The 27012-nt window shown below is 44.9% G+C and overlaps 1 protein-coding gene across 2 annotated transcripts; it reads left to right on the forward strand.

Annotated features, from left to right (window-relative positions):
- The first annotated feature begins 680 nt into the window (after window positions 1-680).
- On the forward strand, window positions 681-21991 carry SMIM10 (small integral membrane protein 10). 2 transcript variants are annotated; one of them, XM_045383361.3, is made up of 2 exons: window positions 681-1027; window positions 17019-21991. In XM_045383361.3, exons 1-2 carry the CDS (start codon window positions 788-790, stop codon window positions 17031-17033), a joined length of 255 nt encoding a protein of 84 aa, XP_045239296.1. In that variant the 5' UTR covers window positions 681-787; the 3' UTR covers window positions 17034-21991. The 2 variants fall into 2 exon arrangements, with proteins under 2 accessions (XP_045239296.1, XP_005594701.1); XM_005594644.5 differs by lacking the exon at window positions 17019-21991 and adding an exon at window positions 5560-9317.
- The last annotated feature ends 5021 nt before the right edge of the window (window positions 21992-27012 follow it).

Below are 27012 nucleotides of genomic sequence, written 5' to 3' on the forward strand. Positions count from 1 at the left end.
GTGTACATTCTTGAAAAGGTAAGAGCAATATGTCAATACATAAAGTCGGGAAGTAGATACAGTAAACGTAATAGTAGTTCGTGGCAAGGGTAGGAGGGGAAAGTGAAGCTGTGTAGGGAATTTGCTTTCTATTGTTTTACATATTTCTGCTTTGAAAATTTCTAAAAACTTGATTGAATGACTTTTCCAATCAGAAGAATACGAAGGATCTAACACAAAAACAGAAGTATTGCTTGAATTATTCAAGCAGAATGCACACACTTTAAAGTCCAGAAAAGTTGTGGGTTTTGTATATTTGTACTAGCTCAGAGTAGAAGACTGAAAAACGTTCCTAAAGGGATCTGAGACAACAGGAAATGGGTTTGTACTTCTGAGTTGCTCAAGATCATGCTTATGAAGGACATTCTCTATCGTTTTGAGCAAGTTTTGTGTTGCTTTTGTTAAAACTTAAAAACTGAAAAAAACTTAACAATTAAACATAATTTTAAAGAAAAGACAGCCTGGGTTAGAAGCTAGGTATCCCACGTCAGCACGTGCCCTGCCTATCCTGGGGTTCTGGGGCCCGGGCCAGGACAGTCAGGCTAAACTGACTCTAGGCCACGCGGACCCCGTGGGGCGGGGCGGAACCTGGCAGGGCGCCACTGACCGCTGGGGCCAGAGCCCTGCCGGGAAAGGAGGGCTTCCGCCTTGCAACGCAGCTCGAATCAGCAGCCGCCCAGCAGGCCTCCCGCCCGTATTTCCCCGCGTCCATCCCTCTGTCCCACGGTCGGTGGGTCAGCGGAGCCTGATGGAGGTCTTGGGCTCTGGGCACTATGTTGGAGGCGGCATCAGGTCCATGGCGGCGGCGGCCCTGTCTGGCCTGGCGGTGCGGCTGTCGCGCTCGCAGGGGACCCGCGGCTCGTACGGCGCCTTCTGCAAGACGCTCACGCGCACGCTGCTCACCTTCTTCGACCTGGCCTGGCGGCTGCGCAAGAACTTCTTCTACTTCTACATCCTGGCCTCGGTGATTCTCAACGTCCACCTGCAGGTATATATTTAGAGCCACTAACTTTATGGCATTTGGGGGCTCCTCGGCAGGATGGCTGACTTCCACCCACCTGCTCACCCACCCTAGAGCAAAGCGACCAACTCCGCTCGTGCATGCAGACTTGCCACTCATTCTTTCCATTGCCTCATCTTTTAGTATAAATGGGTGGCAAAAAAAGAAAAAAAAAATCGGCATTTGTGGAAAGCCTGCAATATAACCAAAATCGTCTAAGACAGAATGAAAAATTGACTCTCAAGTAAATATTGGAAGGAACAGAATATAGCTTAAAAATTTGAAAATCCTTAAACATATCTGAGAAGTTTTTGCATCCGTAAAACAAAACAGCGCGAACTTTAGGAAATGACAATTGGCACAGAATGCAATAAGAAAAAATAAAAAGAAAAACGGGGAAAGGTAACTAAAAACCTAAGGAAAGATAAACTGAACAAGAATGGCTCAGATAGCAGGCAAAGCTTCCAATTAGAATCGAAGTGAATAGACCCAATTGAATGGAATGAACTCTAAGCAATAGATGGATTGAATAATAAGCTGGAGGACATTAATAACATGTTCTGGAAGGCATACATTTCTTCAACCCAAAGGAAAAAAAATGACAGAAAGAAACTACAGGGGAAAACATTAAAAACTGTGCAAGAAACTCATGTTTCACATATGAAGCAACCTCAGATTTTGAGCAGTTGCTAAAAGTGTGAGAAAGGGAATCTGTTTGAATATTGGCACATGGATCAAGACTCTGGAGTCAGTGATGAGAAAATCCAATCAGAGCATTCCACTTTGCTATTCATTGAACCAGGTAGCCAACAGAAGAGTTAAAAATTAGTGATATGACTATATTCAGGGGGAAGGAGAGCTGAGGGGGGCGGCAGGAAGTCAGCAGAAAATGCCTCATGTCATCAAGTCAAGAAATAGTAATAAAGGCATGCTATTGAAAAAGAGGGGTATAATCTCTAAACAAGCATGTGTAAAAGTTTGTGTTTCTGATTTGGGGATGCAAGAGTTGAGAAGGACAGTTTTATTACTTTTCATTCTATGTCTTTTTTCTACTGTTTGATTTTTAAAAACTATACACATGTATTGCTTTTGCTTCGATTAAAAATTAAGATATTAAGATGAATTTATTGCATTTAGAATGAAATTTGGAGGGCGGTGCTAAGAGTATCAGGTGGACTCTGAGTTAAAATAAGTGCCTTCCTATCTTTCTTCAGTAGTATCTGTATATCCTACAAGGTTCCTGGGTGATCACACAAACTATGATTTCCTTGACTTTGTAAATGTCTTGTTTCCAAACAGATCACAGGCCATATGGAAATACTTTAAAACTAAAAAATGGGCTGGGCGGGGTGGCTCACACCTGTAATCCCAGCACTTTGGGAGGCCAAGGCGGGCGGATCACCTAAGGTCAGGAGTTGGAGACCAGCCTGGCCAACATGGTGAAACCCCGTCTCTACTAAAAATACAAAATATTAGCCAGGCATGGTGGCAGGCACCTGTAATCGCAGCTACTTGGGAGGCTGAGGCAGGAGAATCACGTGAACCAGGGAGGTGGAGGTTGCAGTGAGCTGAGATTGCTCCATTGCATTCCAGCCTCGGCAACAGAGCAAGACTCTGTATCAAATAAATAAATATAAAAATAAGAATGGCCAATAGTCTTCACGTAGCCCAGAGCTTCTTCACATCATGAAATTTTCATGAGCAAACCTGTGGAATGTCATTGTTAAGATAAAAATTAAACAATAAATATGTGATTAATTTTCAAAACTTAAAAATTGAAGGCTGGGCAGAGTGGCTTACGCCTGAAATCCCAGCACTTTGGGAGGCTGAGGTGGGCAGATTGTTTGAGCTCAGCAGTTCAAGACCAGCCTGAGCAACATGGCAAAACCCTGTTACTAATAAAAATACAAAAATTAGCTGGGCCTGGTGGTACGTGTCTGTAGTCCCACCTACTCAAGAGGCTGATGTGGGAGGATGGTTTGAGCCAGGGAGGTGGAGGTGGTAGTGAGCCAAGATCGCACCACTGCACTCCAGCCTGGGTGACAGAGCCACACCCTGTCTCAAAAAAAAAAAAAAAAAAAAAAAAATTGGACAGGGGCCCAGTGATGTTTATATGATCTTAAATTTTAGTGTTGATCATAAGAGCAAAACATGAGTTCACCTGGGGTCAAATTAAGAAACTAATGTAAAATTAAAAAAAAAAAAAGAAAGGAAAACATAATAGCAGAACAGTGGAAATAAACTCCTACATCAAACAGTAGGAGCTGGTTAAATAAAAATAACACACCTATATAATAGAATACTATGTGGCCATTAAAATGATAAGGAATTATATTTTACTGATGTGGAATGAATTTAATAAATGTGAAGTCACCTAATCAATGATTCAAGTGATTGAGTCAAAGAGTGATACATGTATATTATATATTCATATACTCAACTCAGTTACAGAGAAATAATAAATGGAAACAGTGCACACTTACAATATGCCATACAATGTTCTAAGCACTTTATATACATCTTTTTTTTTTTTTTTTTTTTTTTTTTTTTGAGACGGAGTCTCACCGAGGCTGGAGTGCAATGGTGCGATCTCGGCTCACTGCAACCTCCGCCTCCCAGATTCAAGCGATTCTCCTGCATTAGCCTCCTGAGTAGCTGGGATTACAGGTGTGCACTACTATGCCTGGTTAATTTTTGTACTATTAGTGGAGACAGGATTTCACCATGTTGGCCAGGCTAGTCTCAAACTCCTGACCTCAGATGATCCACCCACCTCAGCCTCCCAAAGTGCTGGGATTACAGGCGTGAGCCACCATGCTTGGCCTATATACATCATTTAATCCTCACAACAACCCTGAGATAGGGACTATTATTAACAATTTTCAAGAGAAGAGAGAAACACAGAGAAGTATAGTGGCAGAGTGATAAAATATTGCAAACAATATTATTCTTCCTACTAATGTGAGACATTCATTGCATGACTAATTTTAATCTTATTTTTATTATTTAAGAAATTGGGGCTGGGCACGGTGGCTCACACCTGTAATCCCAGCACTTTGGGAGGCTGAGGCGTGTGGATCACAAGATCAGGAGTTCGAGAGCAGCCTGGCCAGCATGGTGAAGCCCCACCTCCACTGAAAATACAAAAAAAAAAAAAATTAGCTGTGCATGGTAGTGCATGCCTGTAGTCCCAGCTACTTGGGAGGCTGAGGTAGGAGAATCGCTTGAACCCAGGAGGCGGAGGTTGCAGTGAGCCGAGATTATGCCACTGCACTCCAGCCTGGGTGACAGAGCGAGACTCCGTCTCAAAAAAAAAACACACACACACACAAACCAAAAAAACCCCCAAAACCAAAAACAAACAAACAAAAAAGAAAGAAAAAAATAAATTGGAAGGCATCCTTTAAAGTTTTCTCGTAAAATTCATGATACAAGTGGATGCCATGGATCCTGGAATTTGTGGAACCAGGGCTAGACACTCCATCCTGTAGCGTCATTTCAGCACTCCCAAGCCGCGCACCACTACACTATGGAGAATTGATGGAACTCATAGTCACTTAAAAAAGAGGATGGGAATTTTTTTTTTTTTTTTAGACAGGGTCTCACTCTGTTGCCCAGGCTGAAGTACAGTGGTGCAGTCTCAGCTCACTGCAACCTCTGCTTCCCAGGCTCAGGCGATCCTCCCACTTCAGCCTCCTGAGTAGCTAGGACTACAGGCACATGCCACCACGCCCAGCTAATTTTTGTATTTTTTTTTTTTTTGTAGAGGCGGGGTTTTGTCATGTTGCCCAGGCTGGTCTTGAACTCCTGGCCTCAAGCCATCTGCCCACCTTGGCCTCCCAAAGTGTTGGGATTACAGGCATGAGCCTCCACGCCCGTTCAAGGATGGGAATTCTAACAAAAGAAATTATTTTTAATGAAACATCAAAAGCATTCTTTATAAAAGGAACTCAAATCAAATTGGGTTTCATGTGGAAATTGTAAATAATTAAATGTCACGTTTTCCTCAGAAAACACAACTTTTTGCCCATTAACAGAACATGTTAAAATATACACATTTCTAAAGTTACTCCCAGTTTAAAATTTTAACTTGCAAATAGTACAGGCTTTTTGGCTTTATGTTTCACTTTTCAAATCATTTCCTCCACTTCACTGCAGGTAATTTCTCTCATACTACAATACTGCTGTCCCACCTTCCCGCAAAAAAGGCAAGACAGCCAGTGAAACTACAGCATCCTCTGATTTATCAACTTGCTCTCTTTTGTGATTGCTGGGCTTTCATGAGCTGAATATCTCTGGCAACTTTTGGCATAGATTTAACCGTAAAGTTAACTGAAATTCTCTTGAGAACTACTAACACGCTTCTGAGCAACAGAAACTGTCTTTTAACTCCGACTTTCACAAAGGTACAATTCTCTTAAAGCACCAAATGGGAGGGATCTCCTCTCTTATATGCCAAATCAAAGGTAAATTCCTATTCTGCCCTGATTCTTTATAATTTCCTGTTTCCTTTCCTCTAGGTCCTCTCCTGATATTCCCAGACTTCTGGCTTTACAGGCAGAGATGCAGGTTTCAGGCCCCGGACTTCCCTCAGACCGATCTACAGCCTGGGCTTTCTGTTACCATCCTTGACCTCTTCCTTGGGTGCAGTTTTGTAACTGCATTCAGACTCAGACAGATACTGGTCACCTGAATGACTACTGGCATTGATCTCCTTTTCCAGAAACTCAGAGAGACTGTTTTTAGAACCCTCGTCTCCCAATATAGGGGTGGCAGTGGTCAGAGAGTTATAAACATCCTGTCTTCCAAGGCATGGCTTACCACAAGTCCCCAATTTGAGTAGTTTTAGTACAAATCTAATAGCTTTGTTTCAAACCTTTCCTGAAACGTGCTTAGGAACTTAGAGGTGTGGTTCATAAGCCAAGTTTTGTTGAGCCAAATAATCTAAATGATTCTGGGCAAAGTAATCAAATTCTTTTTTTTTTTTTTTTTGAGACGGAGTCTCGCTCTGCTGCCCAGGCTGGAGTGGCCGGATCTCAGCTCACTGCAAGCTCCGCCTCCCGGGTTTGCGCCATTCTCCTGCCTCAGCCTCCCGAGTAGCTGGGACTACAGGCGCCCGCCACCTCGCCCGGCTAGTTTTTTGTATTTTTTTTAGTAGAGACAGGGTTTCACCGTGTTAGCCAGGATGGTCTCGATCTCCTGACCTCGTGATCCGCCCGTCTCGGCCTCCCAAAGTGCTGGGATTACAGGCTTGAGCCACCGCGCCCGGCCTGTAATCAAATTCTTAACAGGCAGAGGCTCCAGGACAAATAAGGATATCCAATATTTGGGGCTTTACTGGGTAGTAATGTCTGTCTATCACCTGTATTTATCCTCCAAGTACTCCTTTGTTCTGGAGAAGCGAATCCCGGTGATTTTTAGCAGTTCCCCCAAAGAGAAGATGTTAGGTAGGAAAAAAAAAAGTAACAGAGACAGTAATTACTTTTCATTCCTTGTATTCCCAGCATGTATAAACACCCTTCTCCCATTCATACGATGCCAAAAACGTTCCCTCTTGGCATAATTTAATTAATCCACATGCAACCAAGAGAGAGGCGACACATACAAACATTTCCAGCTACCATAGTCAGAGGTGAAGTCACGGGGCCTCTGTTTATAGTTCACATTCTCCCAGTGATGTCTTTTCTTTTTCTAGTTCTGCCATTATCCCAATTGGATATTCTATAATTCCATGATCTAAACGGTGAATTCACCATCACCACTCTATCCTATTTATAATACTAAAGAAAGAAGAGGTGAGAAAAGTTTAAAAAAAAAAAAAAGGAAGACAATAAACAGGGAAATATAAGTAGAGGGTAGGGTCTTCATTTCTGTACATAGCCATGTGGTGGTTCTGTTACTTATGATTTCTCTATCAATTCCACATCCCCTTTGCTTTAGCCACTGGGGAGGCTCAGTCCTTCATTCCTAAGGAGTCTGAGCCCTTGGGAGTCCTTTGTAGGGTTGCAATATTATGTCATGCACCCCTCAGGATTGTAGTATAAAACGATACCTTAGAGGATGCCCTGAGAATCATCTATATTACTGTCTGTCATCATTCTACAGCAAAAACAACAAAATCACCTTTTTTTGCATGGTTCTGGGGAGCTAAGAGTGGCTTCAAATTCAGTGAAACCATTGTTTTGTCTTATACTACTAAAAGTGTTTCTTCCTAGGAAATTTAAACCTCTAATCTAGTAGAGATCAGAGTTGTAGGTACGGGAAGCAAAACTGTTGCAATGGGTCAGGTGTCATTATGAGAGACACCACCTTTATTTCCACTCCTCTGCTCCCAGACTTGCTAATCTTGGCAGTGGAAGGAATAGCTCTATAAATTGGTTGCTGGTTCATAGTATATATTGCATCCTAGCAGCCTCTGTGGTGAATCTCCTACCAGGGCTTGCCACAGGCTCCAAATGGCATTCTTTTTTTTTCTTTATTTGTAGAATTTCTGTTTGTTAAACCCATATAGCATTATGATTTACTCCAAACATCTTGGGTACCATTGGATCTGCTAGATGATAAGGGCCAAGGGGCAGACCTACTAGCACGGTAGCCTACACCAGCTGGAGAGCCTTGTTTTAGCTGTGGATTCACACTAACTACATGTGGCAGGAATAATATCTGCATTTTCCAGGTCTTGAATAGTGGCAAAAATCCCTGAAATTCCCACAAGAATATGCTATTGCATTTATTTCCTCTGTTGATGAGGAGGGGGAGCTCTCATAGCTTCCATTTTCCCCCTGCTTACCCTTATAACCCCTTTCTCCAGGGTCCAGGTAACCCATGTGGCCATATATTGGAGACTAGCATCTGTTTCTGCCTAGAGATTTCTGAAGTCAGGAGGTTTGCCTGTACAGTAGGGTGAATACGGAACATGATATAGTGGAACTAGAAAGAAAAGGATGGGGGAACCTCCCATTCCATGCCTTCGCTCTGCATTCCTCAAAGGGTGCAGAAGATAACTATCGTGTTTTCCATGATACCATGTGTTGCAGCACAGAAGTTAGAGGAAGCAACAGAACCTCAGGGCAGCCCCCATAGCCACTAGCCAGAGGAGGAACACTCCATCTGGAAGCAATGTGTGGATGCTGACTGATGCTGAGCATGTCCAGGCAGTGGTGGAATAATCCCAGAGGAGGGGTTTAGGGTCTCACTCAGCTTACTGGCGGGCAGACTCAGAGAAAAGCTTCAGTTTCCCTTAACCTCCATAAATGCTCCCTTCACTCTGAGGTAGGCACTACTGCAGGAGTGTTCTGGTCCATTGGCTTTAACATTAACTTTAAGTCAGTTTCCAATTCATTTCTTTCTTTTTTTGTGGGGAATGGGGGCACGGTTTCACTCTGTTGCCCAGGCTGGAGTGCAGTGGAGTGATCATGGCTCACTGCAACCTCTGCCTCCCGGGTTTAAGTGATTCTCCTGCTTCAGCCTCCTGAGTAGCTGGGATTACAGGTGTGGCCACTGTGCCCAGCTAATTTTTGTATTTTTAGTAGAGGTGGGGTTTCGCTGTGTTGTTCAGGCTGGTCTCAAACTCCTGACCTCAAGTGATCCACCCACCTTGGCCTCCCAAAGTGCTGGGATTATAGGCATGAGCCACTGTGCCCAGCCCCAGTTCATTTCTGAAGGTTTGGGACTATCCTGCCCACTGTAAGTTGCTAAGGTCAATGAGGTACAAGTGCTTTGGGGGGAAGATCAAGGGGGAGATTCACAAGTGTTGTAACAGATTTCTTACTAAGGTTCTCCTGATCATCCCTCATTCTAGAGGCTCTGGGTCTGTTTAATTAATGGCTCATGCCTGGGACTTGTACGTGAGCTATCCCTCTGGCTGCTAGGCTAGTGTGATGGATGACTCAAATGCCAGGCACCTCTGTTGGCTAAACCAGAGAATCATTTTGGTAGATTTCATTTCTGGGAACTGCAAAGTTAATTATCCATAGCCAGAGATCCTTGCATGTGTGTTAGTCGGCTTAGGCTGCCATAACAAAATACTACAGAGTGGGTGGCTTAAACAACAGACATTGATTTTCTCACAGTTCTGGAGTCTAGAAGTCCAAGATCAAGGTGGCTAGCAGGGTTGGTTTCCGGTTGGTTTTCCAGGGGAAGCTGCTGTAATAGGCTCCACAGAAAGAACATGTTTGTAGCATGATAGACACTCATTTGATTAAACCATTGCACTGCCATGTTCAAATTCATCCAATAAATTGCTCAGTGTTTCTGCTTGTGCAGGCACAGACTAAAACCAAGAAATGGACTGCCATGTATATAACGGGGAAAAGGGTTCAAAGATTAGATTATTTGTTCTATCCATACATGGGCAAGTCATTTCCCCTTCTGGGATCTCAATGTCCTTGCCAGCAAAATAAGTATGTTGTCTTAGACCCGTAGTTTCCAAACTCAGCTCCACAAAACATGCATGCCTTTAATGGTTTGTAATTAGAGTTGCTCTTCAGAATGATCCATGATCCTTGAAAATATACATACCCCCAGCTTCACTCTAGATATTCTGATTCAGAAGGAGGTGTGGAGCAGAGTCAGGGCCTGGACACATGTACAAAACAAAAAACATTTCACAGGTGCTTCCCAAGCCCTCCCCAGGTAAGGAATCTGTGATGTAGATGTTAATAGGTACTCCTTTAACAATGGTGCTATGGTTTGGATATGGTTTCTTTGGCCCCTCTAGGTCTCATGCTGAAATTTAATCCTCAGTGTTAGAGGTGGGGCCTGGTGGGAGGTGTTTGGGTCATGGAGCTGGATTCATCGTAAATGGCTTGGCGCCATTCTCACGGGAGTGAGTGAGCTCTCACTCTTAGTTCCCACTAGAACTGGTTGTTGACAAGAGCCTGGCACCTCCTTCTCTCTCTCTCTCTCTCTCTCTCTCTCTCTCTCTCTCTCTCTCTCTCTCTCGCCTCCTCTCCTGTCATGTGATCTCCATGCACCAGCTCTCCTTTGCCTTCTGCCATGAGTGGAAGCTCCCTGAAGCCCCCACCAGAAGGCAGATGCTGGCAGATGCTGGTGCCATGCTTCTCGTAAAGCCTGCAGAACTGTGAGCCAAATAAACTTCTTTTCTTTAAAAATTACCCAGTCTCAGTAGTCCTTTATAGCAACACAAACAGACAAAGACAAACAGCAACCAAATTTCCTCATTCCAGGGCTTCTGGAAGCCTTTAATATTCTAAAGTACAGTGCAGATCTCCAATAGGTATTTATCTAATGTGCCATTCGCAGAGGGGTTTGACTATAGAAGCAACACCTACCAACAGCTGAGGCTCAGTGTTCCTCACGTCATAGTTGAGAATACCCTAGGCTAGGATATATTCAGGGCCACTGTGAGTCTACATCCAAAGATTCCAAGTAAACATTTTATTTTGATGAATCATTGTACACAATATTAAGGAATTTTCCATGGGGAAAACAGCACGGAACAACCTTACAGGGATGCATTTTCAAAGTGTCCTTAGCACCCCCAATGAAATATATTGTCAAAGAACAAAATACTACTATGGTTTCTAACATTTTTGGTGGTTTGTCCTTTTTTATTAAGATGGGAACCAAAACAGAAACTAACACTCTGGACCTTCTCAGAATGCTATCCAGATCACAGTCTCACCTCTGAACTCTGCACAACATTTAAATTGTGGCCTAGACGGATGTTTATTTTGCCTTCTACTCTCCTGGAGACAGAAGATATCACTTCATTTTCAATTCTTCTTAGGGCAAAGAGAGGGAAAAGTGAGCTGAAATTCCAACCCCTTGCAAACCCAGAGATGGTTCCTTTAGACCCACATTTTGATTTGATGTTCACAGTAGATTAGAAGAGATTCACACTCCTTGGGTAAGCTTCTATCTCAAATACAGACTTTGTTCCTATATATTGGCTACTGCCCTTTTATAAGGTACTGCTCTAAGTATTGGTTCACATTTCCATACTTAAAGTAGTAGGCTGATTCCAACGCAGGCCACAGCAGTTCCTCTCATCCCTGGATGCTCAGCTCTTTGCACTGTGACTTTGCCACTCCTTCCTTCAAGAAGTGGAGTCTTTTTCTCCACCCCCATGAATCTGGGCTGGGCTGTGACTTGCTTTGACCTTATAGAATGTGGTACTGGAGACATTTTGGGAGTTCTGAGCCTATTCAAAAGGCTTTGAAGCTTTCATTCTCTACCCATACAGAGAAGGCTGAAAGCCTAAATTTCCTGGAAGCCGGAAACATATAGAGGCCTGTGAACCATACCACAACCAGAACTACTGAGCACTAGGTGAGGCTAGGCAGATCCTCCCACTGCCCCGCCCCACTTCCGCCCACCTGCAAAGCTCACCTGGTAAATACTGAGTTACCATCTCCATCTGACACACAGGATCAACTGCTCTAGGCCCTGGCTCCCTAGGGCCCCGCATTGCTGGCAGCTGGTCAGGGACTGTTTTCCAAGAGGCAGAGAAAAGCTGCTGAAGCCCACGTTCAAACGAGCAGTCCACAAGCCACCCTCAGGGAAGCAGGGTGCAGAGGTGGGTCTGTGCCCTCTCCAACACACATCTTCAAGGCTGCCCATTGCCATTTTCTGAATTCTGTCTCCTTGTCAAACTCTCTTATGTGTTCACACTCACCATAACTCCATGGTGTAAATGCACTGGCAAATAGGGCCGAGAAGCAGGAAAGAGCAGTTTGCCCAGGCTTTGCCTTTCCTGAACCACACCTTGTTCCTCACAGCCCATGAAAGGCAGCTCTATTCATCTTGGCCCACGAGACCCCATCTGCTGTGTCTTGTGGGCTGGTGTTGGTGTCATATCCCACTGAAGCCTCATAGTCTACCGCCAATAGTGACATGCACACACATGCCAATAGTGACATGTACACAGATCTTCTGGAAGCTACTGTGTCATTCAAATGGCATGAAGAAGGCATGTTCCACATAAAAAGAGGTGCGAAAAAAATAAATGTACTTGATGCATTAATGGGGTGGGATTGGGGTCGTGTTTTCTCTCTTCATACAATTCCTTTCCTTGCTGTTGCTATGAATTTGCACTGCTGGTGAGAATGTAAATTGGTCCAACCAAATGGGAAACCTGTTTGGCATTATCTAGTAAAGTTAAACATAAGCATCCCCTGTGACACAACAACGTAATTCCAAGTTCTTTACCCAATGAAAACACGTACATATGTTCAACAAAATATATTTACAAGAACTTGCCATTATCAAGCAAGTGAAGAATTAGATAGGCTAGTTAAGAGGATATTAGAATAATCCAGGAGAGCTGTAAAGATGTTTTGGACAAAGGTCATAACAGTGGAGGTGCCAGGAAGTGGTCAGATTCTGGTTGTATGTTGAAGGTAGACTTGAGTTAATGTGGGGCATGAAAGAAACAGAGGATTCAAGGGTGACAGCAAGGCCTTTAGCTTCAGCAATGGAAAGGAAAGAGTTGCCATTTACCAAGCTGGGGAAGACAGAGGAAGTGTAGATTTGGGAGATGAAAAATATCAGTCTTGATAAATCCATCATGATTATCAAATCATTCTATTTATTTAAAAAAGCAGGCTGGGCATGATGCCTCATGCCTGTAATCCCAACACTTTGGGAGGCCGAGGCAGGCGGATCACCTGAGGTCAGGAATTCGAGACCAGCCTGGTCAACATGGCAAAACCTCATCTCTACTAAAAATAAAAAAATTAGCCGGGCATGGTGGCATGTGCCTGTAATCCCAACTACTCGGGAAGTTGAGACAGGAGGATTGCTTGAACCTGGGAGGCAGAGGCTGCAGTGAGCAGAGATTGTGCCACTACACTCCAGCCTGGGCAGTAGAGCGAGACTACATCTCACAAAATAAAAAATAGATAATAATTTAAGAAAAGCAAACCGATAACAGTGAAACTAAGATTCTCTTACATGTTCCAATATTATATGTATATATATGTAGTATGCATGTATATAAAAAATTAGTAAGAGTCCTACTTAAAATCCTAACTCTAAACCCATGATTAAATTATGTATTTTAAATTCAAACCACATCCTCTTTGGGCTGAGCTGTTTCGGGCATCCAAGGGGGGTTGACACACAGTAGTATCTCATAAAAACACATGATTCATGAAAGAAATCGAAGTGAGTGTTATTAAAATTGACTGCCCTAAGTAAATGGTGTATTATGTGCATGTATGTGATTATGACGTTAAAGAAAGTAATGTAATGATCAGAGTGGCAATTCAATTTTGTAGTGTTGGTAAAACATTAAAAGCAAATGTTTCTGGTAAAATAATAAAATCCCTCTTATTTTTATATTTTCAACATCTCTGAAGATGTCCTATAATTATTTTAATTTAGTGTCTTAATATAGCAAATTAATAGATTTCTAAACATTTAACCCACCTTCTATTAACTGTTCATGGTGCATTACTCTTTGAATGTGCTGCTCTGGATGTATGCTAGTATTTGGGGCTTTCCTATTAATGTTTCAAAGTAACCACATCTGCGGCCAGGGAGCCAATAATCTGGCTGAGAGATGCATGAAGGAGGAAAATGTGTTCACAGAACCTCACTCCAGTGGCGTCCACAGCTGAGTCAGTAAAGGGACACGCGACAGCTGAGGAGTTAGGTGAGGGGAGGGGTGCGGCAGGAGGTCGCATCAACTTCCAGAACACGTCTCCTTTGCTCTCTTTGGGCAGCGGGTTACATCTCCCCTTACACCGCAAACTGTTCAGGGCTCCTCCCCCGCGCACCGCCCCTCGCCCGTGCCTGCCTTGGGAATCTTGGCCCCACCTTTCTGATTCCGATCCCGCCTCCTCAAGGGAGTTAGTCCCGCCCCCGCATTCTCACAGCCGCGGCCCGGCCCCGTTCTGAGCTTGCGCACTGGTGACCATCGGGCCTTGGGGGCGGAGCCCGCGCAAGCACTCAGGCCACGCCCACGGCCAAGCCCACATTCAGCCCCATGGACTCGCCTCCACAACCATGCATTTCCGGTGATGCTTAGGAATATAAAAAGATCGGAGTGGTAATATAATTTTGTGACGTTGGTGAAAAACTAAAAGCAAATGGCAAAATCATACCCACTGATCTGAAATAGGGCCCAAATGGGGACAAAAAAGAGACATTTTTCTTTGCCTCCACCCTCTGACACAGCCTTTAGGGGGACGATGCCCTACGGCTGCCCCCAGCTGCCTAGAATCCACTCTACCCCAGACTACAGTGACAATTCTAAGCCCACCTGTCTTATGCAGAAACCGGGAGACAGAAGGGGCCACACAACGGGAAGAAATGTTCTCTGAGGGAGAAACGGGTCCGTTTGGCACACCTTTCCACAGACGCACCCAACCCCGACTGGAATAACTGCTGCTTACGCCTCTGCTCATTGTGTCTTTGTAACTAAAAGAAAAAAATTGAAGCAATTATCTCTGATGAGTGACATTACTGCATAGTTAACTTGTTATTCTCTCCTTTGTGCCATTATGAATTGACAAGTCCTTTGCAATAAGATAGAGAACAGTTTTGTAATAAAAAGGAACACAGTTATTTTAAAAAACAAATGAAAACATAGGTTACAAAAAAATGAATAAGGTAATGCATATAAATTAAGTCAAAGCAATGGAAAATCAATTGCAAACACAATAGAGTTATAAATATATATGGAAAAGAAGGACTCGATGACAATAAAACAAGATATAAACTTTCAGTTTATATGGTAAGAATAATGCTTTTTTTTCTAAAAATCTGTTTTCAAATTTTCTTTAATGAATATCTGTTTACCAGCCCTTGTCCATTCTAGGGTGCTGTAGGATTAAGATCAAACAAGGTATAGAATCACACATGCCTGGGCTTTAATCCTGCCTCTGCAGCTTACTAACAGTATGTCCTTGAGCAAGTGACTTGACTTCTCTGAGACATACATATAGGGCCTGGCTGCCCAGATTACTATAAGCATGAAGAAAGATGATACAGACTAATGCTCAGCACAGGGTCTGTCAGAGATAGTAACTGGGCTGTTGTAGCTATTACACTAGGAAACTTGATGATTTGTGATTTTGCTGTTTATTTATGTATTTATTTTATTATATTACTAATCCTCAGTTAAAAATACATATGAGAAGCATCCCCCGAATCTCACCAAATTTTTCTTTAGTTTCTTACCCTGTAGGTTCTATTTCTTCCTTAAGGGCATTTACCACATCTTGCCCTCATATAATGTCTCTTTTCCCAGACATTGCCCCTCTCCATCTAGGCTCCTCATCATCACTTACAGTTTCTCTGGGGAGTTAGGATGGCAGGGTGAACCAGCCTTAGATACTCCCTAGTCTATGGATAGTGATAGCTCAGGGAACCTCCAGCAGCAGCAATTCCTGTCTCAGTGTGTCCCTGGCTTTCTGAGACAATGTTCATCTTAACTCACACATTCCCTCGTACAATGAAAAAATGAGGGAAGATGACATGTACTTGGCCAATGACCCTCCACTGTCTGGGGGCCAGTGCAACTGGGCATTGAAAGCCTTATCTGGGCTGAGTGGCAGTGGCTCGCACCTGTAATCTCAGCACTTTGGGAGGCTGAGGCAGGAGGATTGCTTGAAGCCAGGGGTTTGAGTCCAGCCTGGGCAATAGAGCAAGACCCCCATCTCTACAAAAAAGAAAAAAATCAGCTGGGCGTGGTAGTGCATGCTTGTAGTTCCAGCTAACCGAGACGCTGAGGCAAGAGAATCACGACCCCGGGAGTTGGAGGCTGCAGTGAGCTATTATTGCACCACTGCACTCCAGCCTGGGTAACAGAGCAAGATTCATTACTGGATGCCCATCACAAGCTTTCAAAGACTGTGGCCACCATAGGCTGAGACAGTGCTAGAAGGGAATTTGGTTGATGGTAATAACTTGAATGTCACTGGCCATCTGTCCCCTAATCCTTCAGTCCCTTTCAAACTCCCCAGTGCCCAGAACAACATTTCAGAGAATCTCTGGGAAGAGCGGCACACATTTGGAGGCATGGACAAGAGTAGCTGGCTGGGAGTGGTTCACAGCCTAATGTGAGACTCATTCTGTAACACAAGAGAGGGTAATAAAAGGCATATCAATCAAGTTTCAGCTGCAATTGGAGAAGAAGTGATTTGAGCTTAGCATACTAGTAAAACCCCCAAACAGGAGGTGAGACACTGCAGCCTGGGCCCCTCTACACTCAATGGAAAGAACAGAGTTTCTGAAACCTGCTGTTTAAGATCACTATGAAATCCCAGGAAGACAGCTGTGCCCAACCACCCAGTGTGGCACATCTATAGGCAGGACAGACTGTTTGCAATGGTCTTGTTCTCCTTTTCTGTGGGGGCAGTTTCTTTTCTTCTTGTTTTGATAGGAAAGGGTACAGATTTTAATGATCACAATGATAAGGTTATTTGATGAAGTGTTTAAATCAAGGTAAGCTGCACAGAGGGTAGATAATTTTAGTTAATTGGAAATTTTATACAAGCAATAGAAACTGTACTGATATATTTATTTATTTTTTATTTTTTATTTTTTGAGACGGAGTCTTGCTCTGTCACTCAGGCTAGAGTGCAGTGGCGCTCTCTTTGCTCACTGCAACCTCTGCCTCCTGAGTCCAAGCAATTCTTCTGCCTCAGCCTCCCGAGTAGCTGGGATTACAGGCGCCCGCCACATGCCCGGCTAATTTTTGTATTTTTAGTAGAGATGGGGTTTCACTATGTTGGCCAGGCTGGTCTCTAACTCCTGACCTCAGGTGATTCACCCACCTCGGCCTCCCAAAGTGCTCGTATTACAGGCGTGAGCCACCATGCCCAGCCTGATATGTTTAAAGAACAAACAATGCCAAAAAACTTCTACCCATTTAACTAACTTAATTCTGCTATTACAAAGCCTTTATAAGACCTAGTGGTGTAGTGTAATGAAAGATGCCTCAGACACAAAAGACCAAGATTCTAACGCAGGGTTTACCAGGAATTAACTGTGTGTTTTCTGTTTCCAGCTGTGGTCCTCATGACTTTTTGCAACAATCTTCTGCTGACATACTGGTCATCTTGCCTTCTGCCTCACCTTTGGCAGTATCAGGATATTCCTCCAACACCCTCACAATCTCCAGATATGTGTTTGTGTCCTTCATGAAGTGGTCAAAAGGATCAGTTCTCCTAAGGAGGTATTAGATCACCTACTATCTTTAGGAGAATACTGCCCTAGACAAAGACGAGAACTTCCATCGTGGTCAGAAGACCTCACACTCTTGCCATGAAGCCCCCGTCCTCAATGTATCAGATTATAGAGCTCAGAGCTCTTCCCTGGTTCATGCAATGATGCATACGGCAGAGCTATACTTTTATATATACTTTTATATATATATAAAAGCTATACAGATTTTTATTGTGAATAATAAAAATCTACAAGTGGAATCTTCTCAAACATTTTATTGGAAGAACACAAATATTTTACAAAATGCAAGAAACCAAAGTGAGAAACACACTTTGAAAACACAGAAATGAGGCCGATTCAGGTGACCTCAATAGCAGGACTTCTAAATTACATTATCTGTAGTGAAAGGGTATTAACGAGACTTAACAGGCTGTCACTCGTTCTTAAGTCTAATTTCAGACTCTAGACCCCAACAGCATGACTAGCTCAACTAGTGTGAGGTGAAAGGTAGCAAACCAAATAGCTATGGCCAGTCACATAGGAAACAGAAGGGTGTGGTGAAAGGTCTCAGAGAAAAGCTGTTTCCTGGACAGACCAAGGCTCAGGAAGACCTCAGCCTGAGACTGCTGCCTTCCACCCCAGGACATAGATACAGTACATACATGTTTTGACCTGTCCCCATATGTAAAATATTTAAAACCATCTCTTGAGTAAGTACTAAAGCACATATCATAAACAATGAAAACAACCCAAAGTCCAAGTCAATCCCAAAGTCAATTCCTGTTCGTATGTATAAATAGCTGGTGTCTTGGGGCCATTCCTTGAGACAAAGTCCTCCAGATGAAGTGCATGGCTTCTGTAGAACTGTTGTGATTCGATGAAATTCAAACACCTATGGACTAAACGTTAACCTTAAACACTGCCAATGTAAAATACTACATGTAAATTGAAGTATCAAGGCAAAAAAAGAAAAAATATGGAAGCAGTAATGGCATTATCTATTTCCCATGGAGAAGCATTCTCCTTTCCTTGAGTTCTAAAATCTAAAAACATTGGTGAGGAGCACTCATCTGTAATCATAAAAAGTTTTATGTTTACCTCTAACCCCAGGTGCCCAGATCCATCACTTCTGGACTTTAGAGAAGCACAGGTGCTTGGTTTCTGGCTTAAATTATATTCCACATCCTGTAGATCAGCATGTTGACTGCAAAACTAGTAGTCCAAGCTGACACTGGAGTGGAGTCTACAATAGACCCTTCTATCATTCTGTAAGGCATCGTGTCTGACTGATGGGAAGACCGGGAAAATCCATGAATCCCACTAGGATTCACTGACCACAGCCCACTGCTATTCTTTTCTCAAATTAAGCAGCAGCACACTAGGTTTGCATGTGAATACAAAGGTACAAAGAAAGCTCAGAAGACCAACATAAATCTAAACTGTTAGGTGGCCACCCTGGCAGCTGTCAGCAATCCATATACTGCATGACTGGAGTAAGCACAATGGGCTGAGAGGACAAACTCAAATCCAGAGGGATCTGGAAGAACTGATTCAAACTGTATAGGAGTGTGCACATTCTGCACATTCTTTCAAACCTTTTGGAGAGGCCCGTGCACTAAATATCCAGAAGACAGGAACTGAGTCCTCATCTACAGCCAAAAATTCTATCAGGTGATGGATATAACAAGTCATACAAAGTAAATGTCTGTCTACTGCAGGAAACCAAACCTCTGCTCATTTAAGACTCAACGACAGGAGGATATGAGAGAAATTGTACAGCCCCACTTGTCAACAGACCATTGACATCAACATGTCAATTTAAGCCATCTGTAAACAAGGCTAATGGTTTGATTCCCCACTCCAACTGGTTATAAAGAACGCTTCATAAAAACACCGGTATGGGTAAAAGCACGCACAGGCTAGAAAATAGGCAAGTACTCACACTTATTATTTCTCCTTGAGGTCCTGTTTGCACAAGTCCCACATGAGGAACTTTTCTGCACATGCCTGGCTTGGGCAAGGACACAGAAGTCATCATTGTGAAGGGCAGATTGGGGGAACAGGTATCACATGGCAGCACGTTGAAAGGGCAAATACAAAGTAAAATAAAAAATAAAAGTTTGAATCTCCCTGGTGAAAAAAGAATAGACCTAACAATTCCCTTTTTTTAGAATGTTTACTTTGGAAAACTTGTAAGTTCTTCCTCTGCCTCTTTGCAAACCATGCAAATCTTTTTGAAAGCTAAGTAAGCCTCTTGCCAATTTTACAATCACAAATAAAAGGGGACAGGCAGCCAAAATAATTGGCAGGCATGAGAACAAGGTAAAGAGGAAACTTAAGCAGTTGAAACCAGAACCTCAGCTCAGCCGTCCTGAGAAACACAGAAGGAAATGCACATCACAGGCAGTGTCCAGAATGCCAATAAAACTACAAGAGAACACCCTGGATTATGAACAAGATGAGGGTATACAGCGTATCGATGAGGATACAACAGCATCAGCAAAAGTAACAGCAGTAACTTTGCAGAAGTCCTCCACATTATAGCACTATGGAACAATATAAGAGGGAGAAGGGCCACCTACCTCTGTGGCCATTTTTCACAGGTTTAAAGCAATACATAGAAGAAGGCTGAGGCAGCAACGCCTTCACCAACAGACAAGGCCATCACTCACTGGGAAAATGGAAAATAACAACCTGTCCCCATCATCCATGTGTGACGTTTGCCAGTGGGCCATATATGCATATATCACATCGGTTGATGTGCATGGTTGTCCTGTGTCCTCCAGGTAGGCTGCTCCAAAGGTACTGTGAGAAAAGGGAAAAAGGACAGGAGGCACTTCTCTGAACCCTAATGCCCATTGCAACATTCACATCAAAGACCCTTGTCCTCTGAACTGTCTGTATTTTGCTCATATGCAGGAGATTCTTGACATTCCTGCTTGAACTTAACGTTAGGTAGACTGAAGTAGGGAAACCCACTCCTTTTCTCAAATTGTGGAAAAGGATTGGCAGCAAAAATGTATGGCCTGTGTGAAAACTAGGTAAAGAGAAAATAACTTAAGCAATTGAAACCAGGATCTGAGTTCAGCCCTCCTGAGAAAGACAGAGGGAAATGTGTATCACAGGCAGTGCTCAAGACTTGCAAAAAAGCTATAGGAGCACAGCCTGAATTATGACAAAGATGAGGGCATACAATGCATCGCATCGGTGAGGACACAACAGTATCAGCAAAAGCAACAGCAATAACTTTGCAGGAGTCCTCCACATTATAGAACCATGTAAAAATATAAGTGGGTGAAGGGCCACCTACCTCTGTGGCCATTTTTCACAGGCCTAAGGCAATACATAGAAGAAGGCTGAGGCAGCAAAGCCTTCACTAACAGACAAGCTCACCACTCACTGGGAAAATGGAAAAAAAAGAACGTGACCCCATCATCCATGTGTGACGTTTGCCACTGGGCCATGTATGCTCTTATCACATCTGTCGATGTGTACTGTTGTCCTGTGTCCTCCTGCCATGCTGCTCCAAAGGTACTGTGAGGGAAGGGAAAAAGGGAATGGAGGCACTTCCCTGAACCCTAATGCCCACTGCAACTTTCATATCAAAGTCCCTAGTCCTCTGAACTGTCTGTATTTTCCTCATATGCAGGAGATTCTTGGCATTCCTGCTTGACCTGTTAGGTAGTCTGAAGTAGGGAACCCCATCCAACCCCCTTGCCCTTCTCTTTTCAAATTGTGAAAAAGGATTGGCAGCAAGAGTGTTTGGCCTGCATGAGAACTAGGAAAAGAGAAAATAACTTAAGCAATTGAAACCAGGATCTAAACCCAGGTCTCCTGAGAAAGATAGAGGGAAATGCATATCACAGGCAGTGCTCAAGACTTGCAATCAAGCTATAGAAGAACACCCTGAATTATCACCAAGATGAACATACAATGCATCGCATCAGTGTGGATACAACAGTATCAGCAAAAGCAACAGTAGTAACTTTGCAGAAGTTCTCCACATTATTGTATTATGTTACGGTGTAAGAGCATGAAGGGTCACCTACCTCAGTGGCCATTTTTCATAGGCCTAAAGCAATACACAGAATAAGGCTGAGACAGCAATGCCTTCACCAGCAGAGAAGCACACCACTCACTGGGAAAATGGAAAATCACAACGTGTCCTTATCATCCACGTGTGACCTTTGCCAGTGGGCCATGTATGCACATATCACATAGGTTGATGTGCGTTGTTGTCCCGCATCCTCCTGCCATGCTGCTCCAAAGGTACTGTGAGGGAAGGGAAAAAGGGAGTGGAGGCACTTTCCTGAACCCTGATGCCCACTGCAACTTTCATATCAAAGTCCCTAGTCCTCTGAACTGTCTGTAATTTCCTCGCATGCAGGAGATTCTTGACATTCCTGCTTGACCTGTTAGGTAGCCTAAACTAGGGAAACCCCAGTGCCCTAGTCATTCCTGCTTGACCTGTTAGGTAGCCTGAAGGTGCCCTAGTCATTCCTGCTTGACCTGTTAGGTAGCCTGAAGGTGCCCTAGTCATTCCTGCTTGACCTGTTAGGTAGCCTGAAGGTGCCCTAGTCATTCCTGCTTGACCTGTTAGGTAGCCTGAAGGTGTGCTAGTCATTCGTGCTTGACCTGTTAGGTAGCCTGAAGGTGCCCTAGTCATTCCTGCTTGACCTGTTAGGTAGCCTGAACTAGGGAAACCCCGGTGCCCTAGTCATTCCTGCTTGACCTGTTAGGTAGCCTGAAGGTGCCCTAGTCATTCCTGCTTGACCTGTTAGGTAGCCTGAAGGTGCCCTAGTCATTCCTGCTTGACCTGTTAGGTAGCCTGAAGGTGCCCTAGTCATTCCTGCTTGACCTCTTAGGTAGCCTGAAGGTGCCCTAGTCATTCCTGCTTGACCTGTTAGGTAGCCTGAACTAGGGAAACCCCGGTGCCCTAGTCATTCCTGCTTGACCTGTTAGGTAGCCTGAAGGTGCCCTAGTCATTCGTGCTTGACCTGTTAGGTAGCCTGAAGGTGCCCTAGTCATTCCTGCTTGACCTGTTAGGTAGCCTGAACTAGGGAAACCCCGGTGCCCTAGTCATTCCTGCTTGACCTGTTAGGTAGCCTGAAGGTGCCCTAGTCATTCCTGCTTGACCTGTTAGGTAGCCTGAAGGTGCCCTAGTCATTCCTGCTTGACCTGTTAGGTAGCCTGAAGGTGCCCTAGTCATTCCTGCTTGACCTCTTAGGTAGCCTGAAGGTGCCCTAGTCATTCCTGCTTGACCTGTTAGGTAGCCTGAACTAGGGAAACCCCGGTGCCCTAGTCATTCCTGCTTGACCTGTTAGGTAGCCTGAAGGTGCCCTAGTCATTCCTGCTTGACCTCTTAGGTAGCCTGAAGGTGCCCTAGTCATTCCTGCTTGACCTGTTAGGTAGCCTGAACTAGGGAAACCCCGGTGCCCTAGTCATTCCTGCTTGACCTGTTAGGTAGCCTGAAGGTGCCCTAGTCATCCCTGCTTGACCTGTTAGGTAGCCTGAAGGTGCCCTAGTCATTCCTGCTTGACCTCTTAGGTAGCCTGAAGGTGCCCTAGTCATTCCTGCTTGACCTGTTAGGTAGCCTGAACTAGGGAAACCCCGGTGCCCTAGTCATTCCTGCTTGACCTGTTAGGTAGCCTGAAGGTGCCCTAGTCATTCCTGCTTGACCTGTTAGGTAGCCTGAAGGTGCCCTAGTCATTCCTGCTTGACCTGTTAGGTAGCCTGAAGGTGCCCTAGTCATTCCTGCTTGACCTGTTAGGTAGCCTGAAGGTGCCCTAGTCATTCCTGCTTGACCTGTTAGGTAGCCTGAAGGTGCCCTAGTCATTCCTGCTTGACCTCTTAGGTAACCTGAACTAGGGAAACCCCTGTGCCCTCCTCTTCTCAAATTGTGGAAAAGGATTGGCAGCAAAAATGTTTGGCCTCCATGAGAATTAGGTAAAGAGAAAATAACTTAAGCAGTTTAACTGGCATCTCAGCTCAGGCCTCCTGAGAACGATAGAGGGAAGTGTGTATCACAGGCAGTGCTCAAGACTTGCAAAAAAGCTATAGGAGAACACCCTGGATTATCACCAAGATGAAGGCACACAGTGCATTGCATCAGTGTGGATACAACAGCATCAGCAAAAGCAAGAGCAGTAACATTGCAGGAGTCATCCACATTATAGTACTGTGTAACAATATAAGTGGGTGAAGGGTCACCTACCTCTGTGGCCATTTTTCACAGGCTTAAAGCAATACACAGAAGAAGGCTGAGGCAGCAACACCTTCACCAGCATAGAAGGACACCACTCACTGGGAAAATGGAAAATCACAACGTGTCCCTATCATCCACGTGTGACCTTTGCCAGTGGGCCATGTATGCACATATCACATAGGTCGATGTGCGTTGTTGTCCCGTGTCCTCCTGCCATGCTGCTCCAAAGGTACTGTGAGGGAAGGGAAAAAGGGAGTGGAGGCACTTTCCTGAACCCTGATGCCCACTGCAACTTTCATATCAAAGTCCCTAGTCCTCTGAACTGTCTGTATTTTCCTCGCATGCAGGAGATTCTTGACATTCCTGCTTGACCTGTTAGGTAGCCTGAACTAGGGAAACCCCAGTGCCCTAGTCATTCCTGCTTGACCTGTTAGGTAGCCTGAAGGTGCCCTAGTCATTCCTGCTTGACCTGTTAGGTAGCCTGAAGGTGCCCTAGTCATTCCTGCTTGACCTGTTAGGTAGCCTGAAGGTGCCCTAGTCATTCCTGCTTGACCTGTTAGGTAGCCTGAAGGTGCCCTAGTCATTCCTGCTTGACCTGTTAGGTAGCCTGAAGGTGCCCTAGTCATTCCTGCTTGACCTGTTAGGTAGCCTGAAGGTGCCCTAGTCATTCCTGCTTGACCTGTTAGGTAGCCTCAAGGTGCCCTAGTCATTCCTGCTTGACCTGTTAGGTAGCCTGAAGGTACCCTAGTCATTCCTGCTTGACCTGTTAGGTAGCCTGAAGGTGCCCTAGTCATTCCTGCTTGACCTGTTAGGTAGCCTCAAGGTGCCCTAGTCATTCCTGCTTGACCTCTTAGGTAGCCTGAAGGTGCCCTAGTCATTCCTGCTTGACCTGTTAGGTAACCTGAACTAGGGAAACCCCGGTGCCCTAGTCATTCCTGCTTGACCTGTTAGGTAGCCTGAAGGTGCCCTAGTCATTCCTGCTTGACCTGTTAGGTAGCCTGAAGGTGCCCTAGTCATTCCTGCTTGACCTGTTAGGTAGCCTGAAGGTGCCCTAGTCATTCCTGCTTGACCTGTTAGGTAGCCTGAAGGTGCCCTAGTCATCCCTGCTTGACCTGTTAGGTAGCCTGAAGGTGCCCTAGTCATTCCTGCTTGACCTCTTAAGTAGCCTGAAGGTGCCCTAGTCATTCCTGCTTGACCTGTTAGGTAGCCTGAACTAGGGAAACCCCGGTGCCCTAGTAATTCCTGCTTGACCTGTTAGGTAGCCTGAAGGTGCCCTAGTCATTCCTGCTTGACCTGTTAGGTAGCCTGAAGGTGCCCTAGTCATTCCTGCTTGACCTGTTAGGTAGCCTGAAGGTGCCCTAGTCATTCCTGCTTGACCTGTTAGGTAGCCTGAAGGTGCCCTAGTCATTCCTGCTTGACCTGTTAGGTAGCCTGAAGGTGCCCTAGTCATTCCTGCTTGACCTGTTAGGTAGCCTGAAGGTGCCCTAGTCATTCCTGCTTGACCTCTTAGGTAACCTGAACTAGGGAAACCCCTGTGCCCTCCTCTTCTCAAATTGTGGAAAAGGATTGGCAGCAAAAATGTTTGGCCTCCATGAGAATTAGGTAAAGAGAAAATAACTTAAGCAGTTTAACTGGCATCTCAGCTCAGGCCTCCTGAGAACGATAGAGGGAAGTGTGTATCACAGGCAGTGCTCAAGACTGGCAAAAAAGCTATAGGAGAACACCCTGGATTATCACCAAGATGAAGGCACACAGTGCATTGCATCAGTGTGGATACAACAGCATCAGCAAAAGCAAGAGCAGTAACATTGCAGGAGTCATCCACATTATAGTACTGTGTAACAATATAAGTGGGTGAAGGGTCACCTACCTCTGTGGCCATTTTTCACAGGCTTAAAGCAATACACAGAAGAAGGCTGAGGCAGCAACACCTTCACCAGCATAGAAGCACACCACTCACTGGGAAAATGGAAAATCACAACGTGTCCCTATCATCCACGTGTGACCTTTGCCAGTGGGCCATGTATGCACATATCACATAGGTCGATGTGCGTTGTTGTCCCGTGTCCTCCTGCCATGCTGCTCTAAAGGTACTGTGAGGGAAGGGAAAAAGGGAGTGGAGGCACTTTCCCGAACCCTGATGCCCACTGCAACTTTCATATCAAAGTCCCTAGTCCTCTGAACTGTCTGTATTTTCCTCGCATGCAGGAGATTCTTGACATTCCTGCTTGACCTGTTAGGTAGCCTGAACTAGGGAAACCCCAGTGCCCTAGTCATTCCTGCTTGACCTGTTAGGTAGCCTGAAGGTGCCCTAGTCATTCCTGCTTGACCTGTTAGGTAGCCTGAAGGTGCCCTAGTCATTCCTGCTTGACCTGTTAGGTAGCCTGAAGGTGCCCTAGTCATTCCTGCTTGACCTCTTAGGTAGCCTGAAGGTGCCCTAGTCATTCCTGCTTGACCTGTTAGGTAGCCTGAAGGTGCCCTAGTCATTCCTGCTTGACCTGTTAGGTAGCCTGAAGGTGCCCTAGTCATTCCTGCTTGACCTGTTAGGTAACCGGAACTAGGGAAACCCCGGTGCCCTAGTCATTCCTGCTTGACCTGTTAGGTAGCCTGAAGGTGCCCTAGTCATTCCTGCTTGACCTGTTAGGTAGCCTGAAGGTGCCCTAGTCATTCCTGCTTGACCTCTTAGGTAGCCTGAAGGTGCCCTAGTCATTCCTGCTTGACCTGTTAGGTAGCCTGAACTAGGGAAACCCCGGTGCCCTAGTCATTCCTGCTTGACCTGTTAGGTAGCCTGAAGGTGCCCTAGTCATTCCTGCTTGACCTGTTAGGTAGCCTGAAGGTGCCCTAGTCATTCCTGCTTGACCTGTTAGGTAGCCTGAAGGTGCCCTAGTCATTCCTGCTTGACCTCTTAGGTAGCCTGAAGGTGCCCTAGTCATTCCTGCTTGACCTGTTAGGTAGCCTGAACTAGGGAAACCCCGGTGCCCTAGTCATTCCTGCTTGACCTGTTATGTAGCCTGAAGGTGCCCTAGTCATTCCTGCTTGACCTGTTAGGTAGCCTGAAGGGGCCCTAGTCATTCCTGCTTGACCTGTTAGGTAGCCTGAAGGTGCCCTAGTCATTCCTGCTTGACCTGTTAGGTAGCCTGAAGGTGCCCTAGTCATTCCTGCTTGACCTGTTAGGTAGCCTGAAGGTGCCCTAGTCATTCCTGCTTGACCTGTTAGGTAGCCTGAAGGTACCCTAGTCATTCCTGCTTGACCTGTTAGGAAGCCTGAAGGTGCCCTAGTCATTCCTGCTTGACCTGTTAGGTAGCCTGAAGGTGCCCTAGTCATTCCTGCTTGACCTGTTAGGTAGCCTGAAGGTGCCCTAGTCATTCCTGCTTGACCTGTTAGGTAACCTGAACTAGGGAAACCCCGGTGCCCTAGTCATTCCTGCTTGACCTGTTAGGTAGCCTGAAGGTCCCCTAGTCATTCCTGCTTGACCTGTTAGGTAGCCTGAAGGTGCCCTAGTCATTCCTGCTTGACCTGTTAGGTAGCCTCAAGGTGCCCTAGTCATTCCTGCTTGACCTGTTAGGTAGCCTGAAGGTGCCCTAGTCATTCCTGCTTGACCTCTTAGGTAGCCTGAAGGTACCCTAGTCAT

This window comes from Macaca fascicularis, chromosome X (assembly GCF_037993035.2).
Source record: "Macaca fascicularis isolate 582-1 chromosome X, T2T-MFA8v1.1".
In the NCBI taxonomy this organism is placed as follows: Eukaryota; Metazoa; Chordata; class Mammalia; order Primates; family Cercopithecidae; genus Macaca; species Macaca fascicularis.

Excerpts from the sequence above, each read along its gene's own strand:
- SMIM10 (XM_045383361.3), top strand. The coding sequence starts at position 788 with ATGGAGGTCTTGGGCTCTGGGCACTATGTTGGAGGCGGCATCAGGTCC.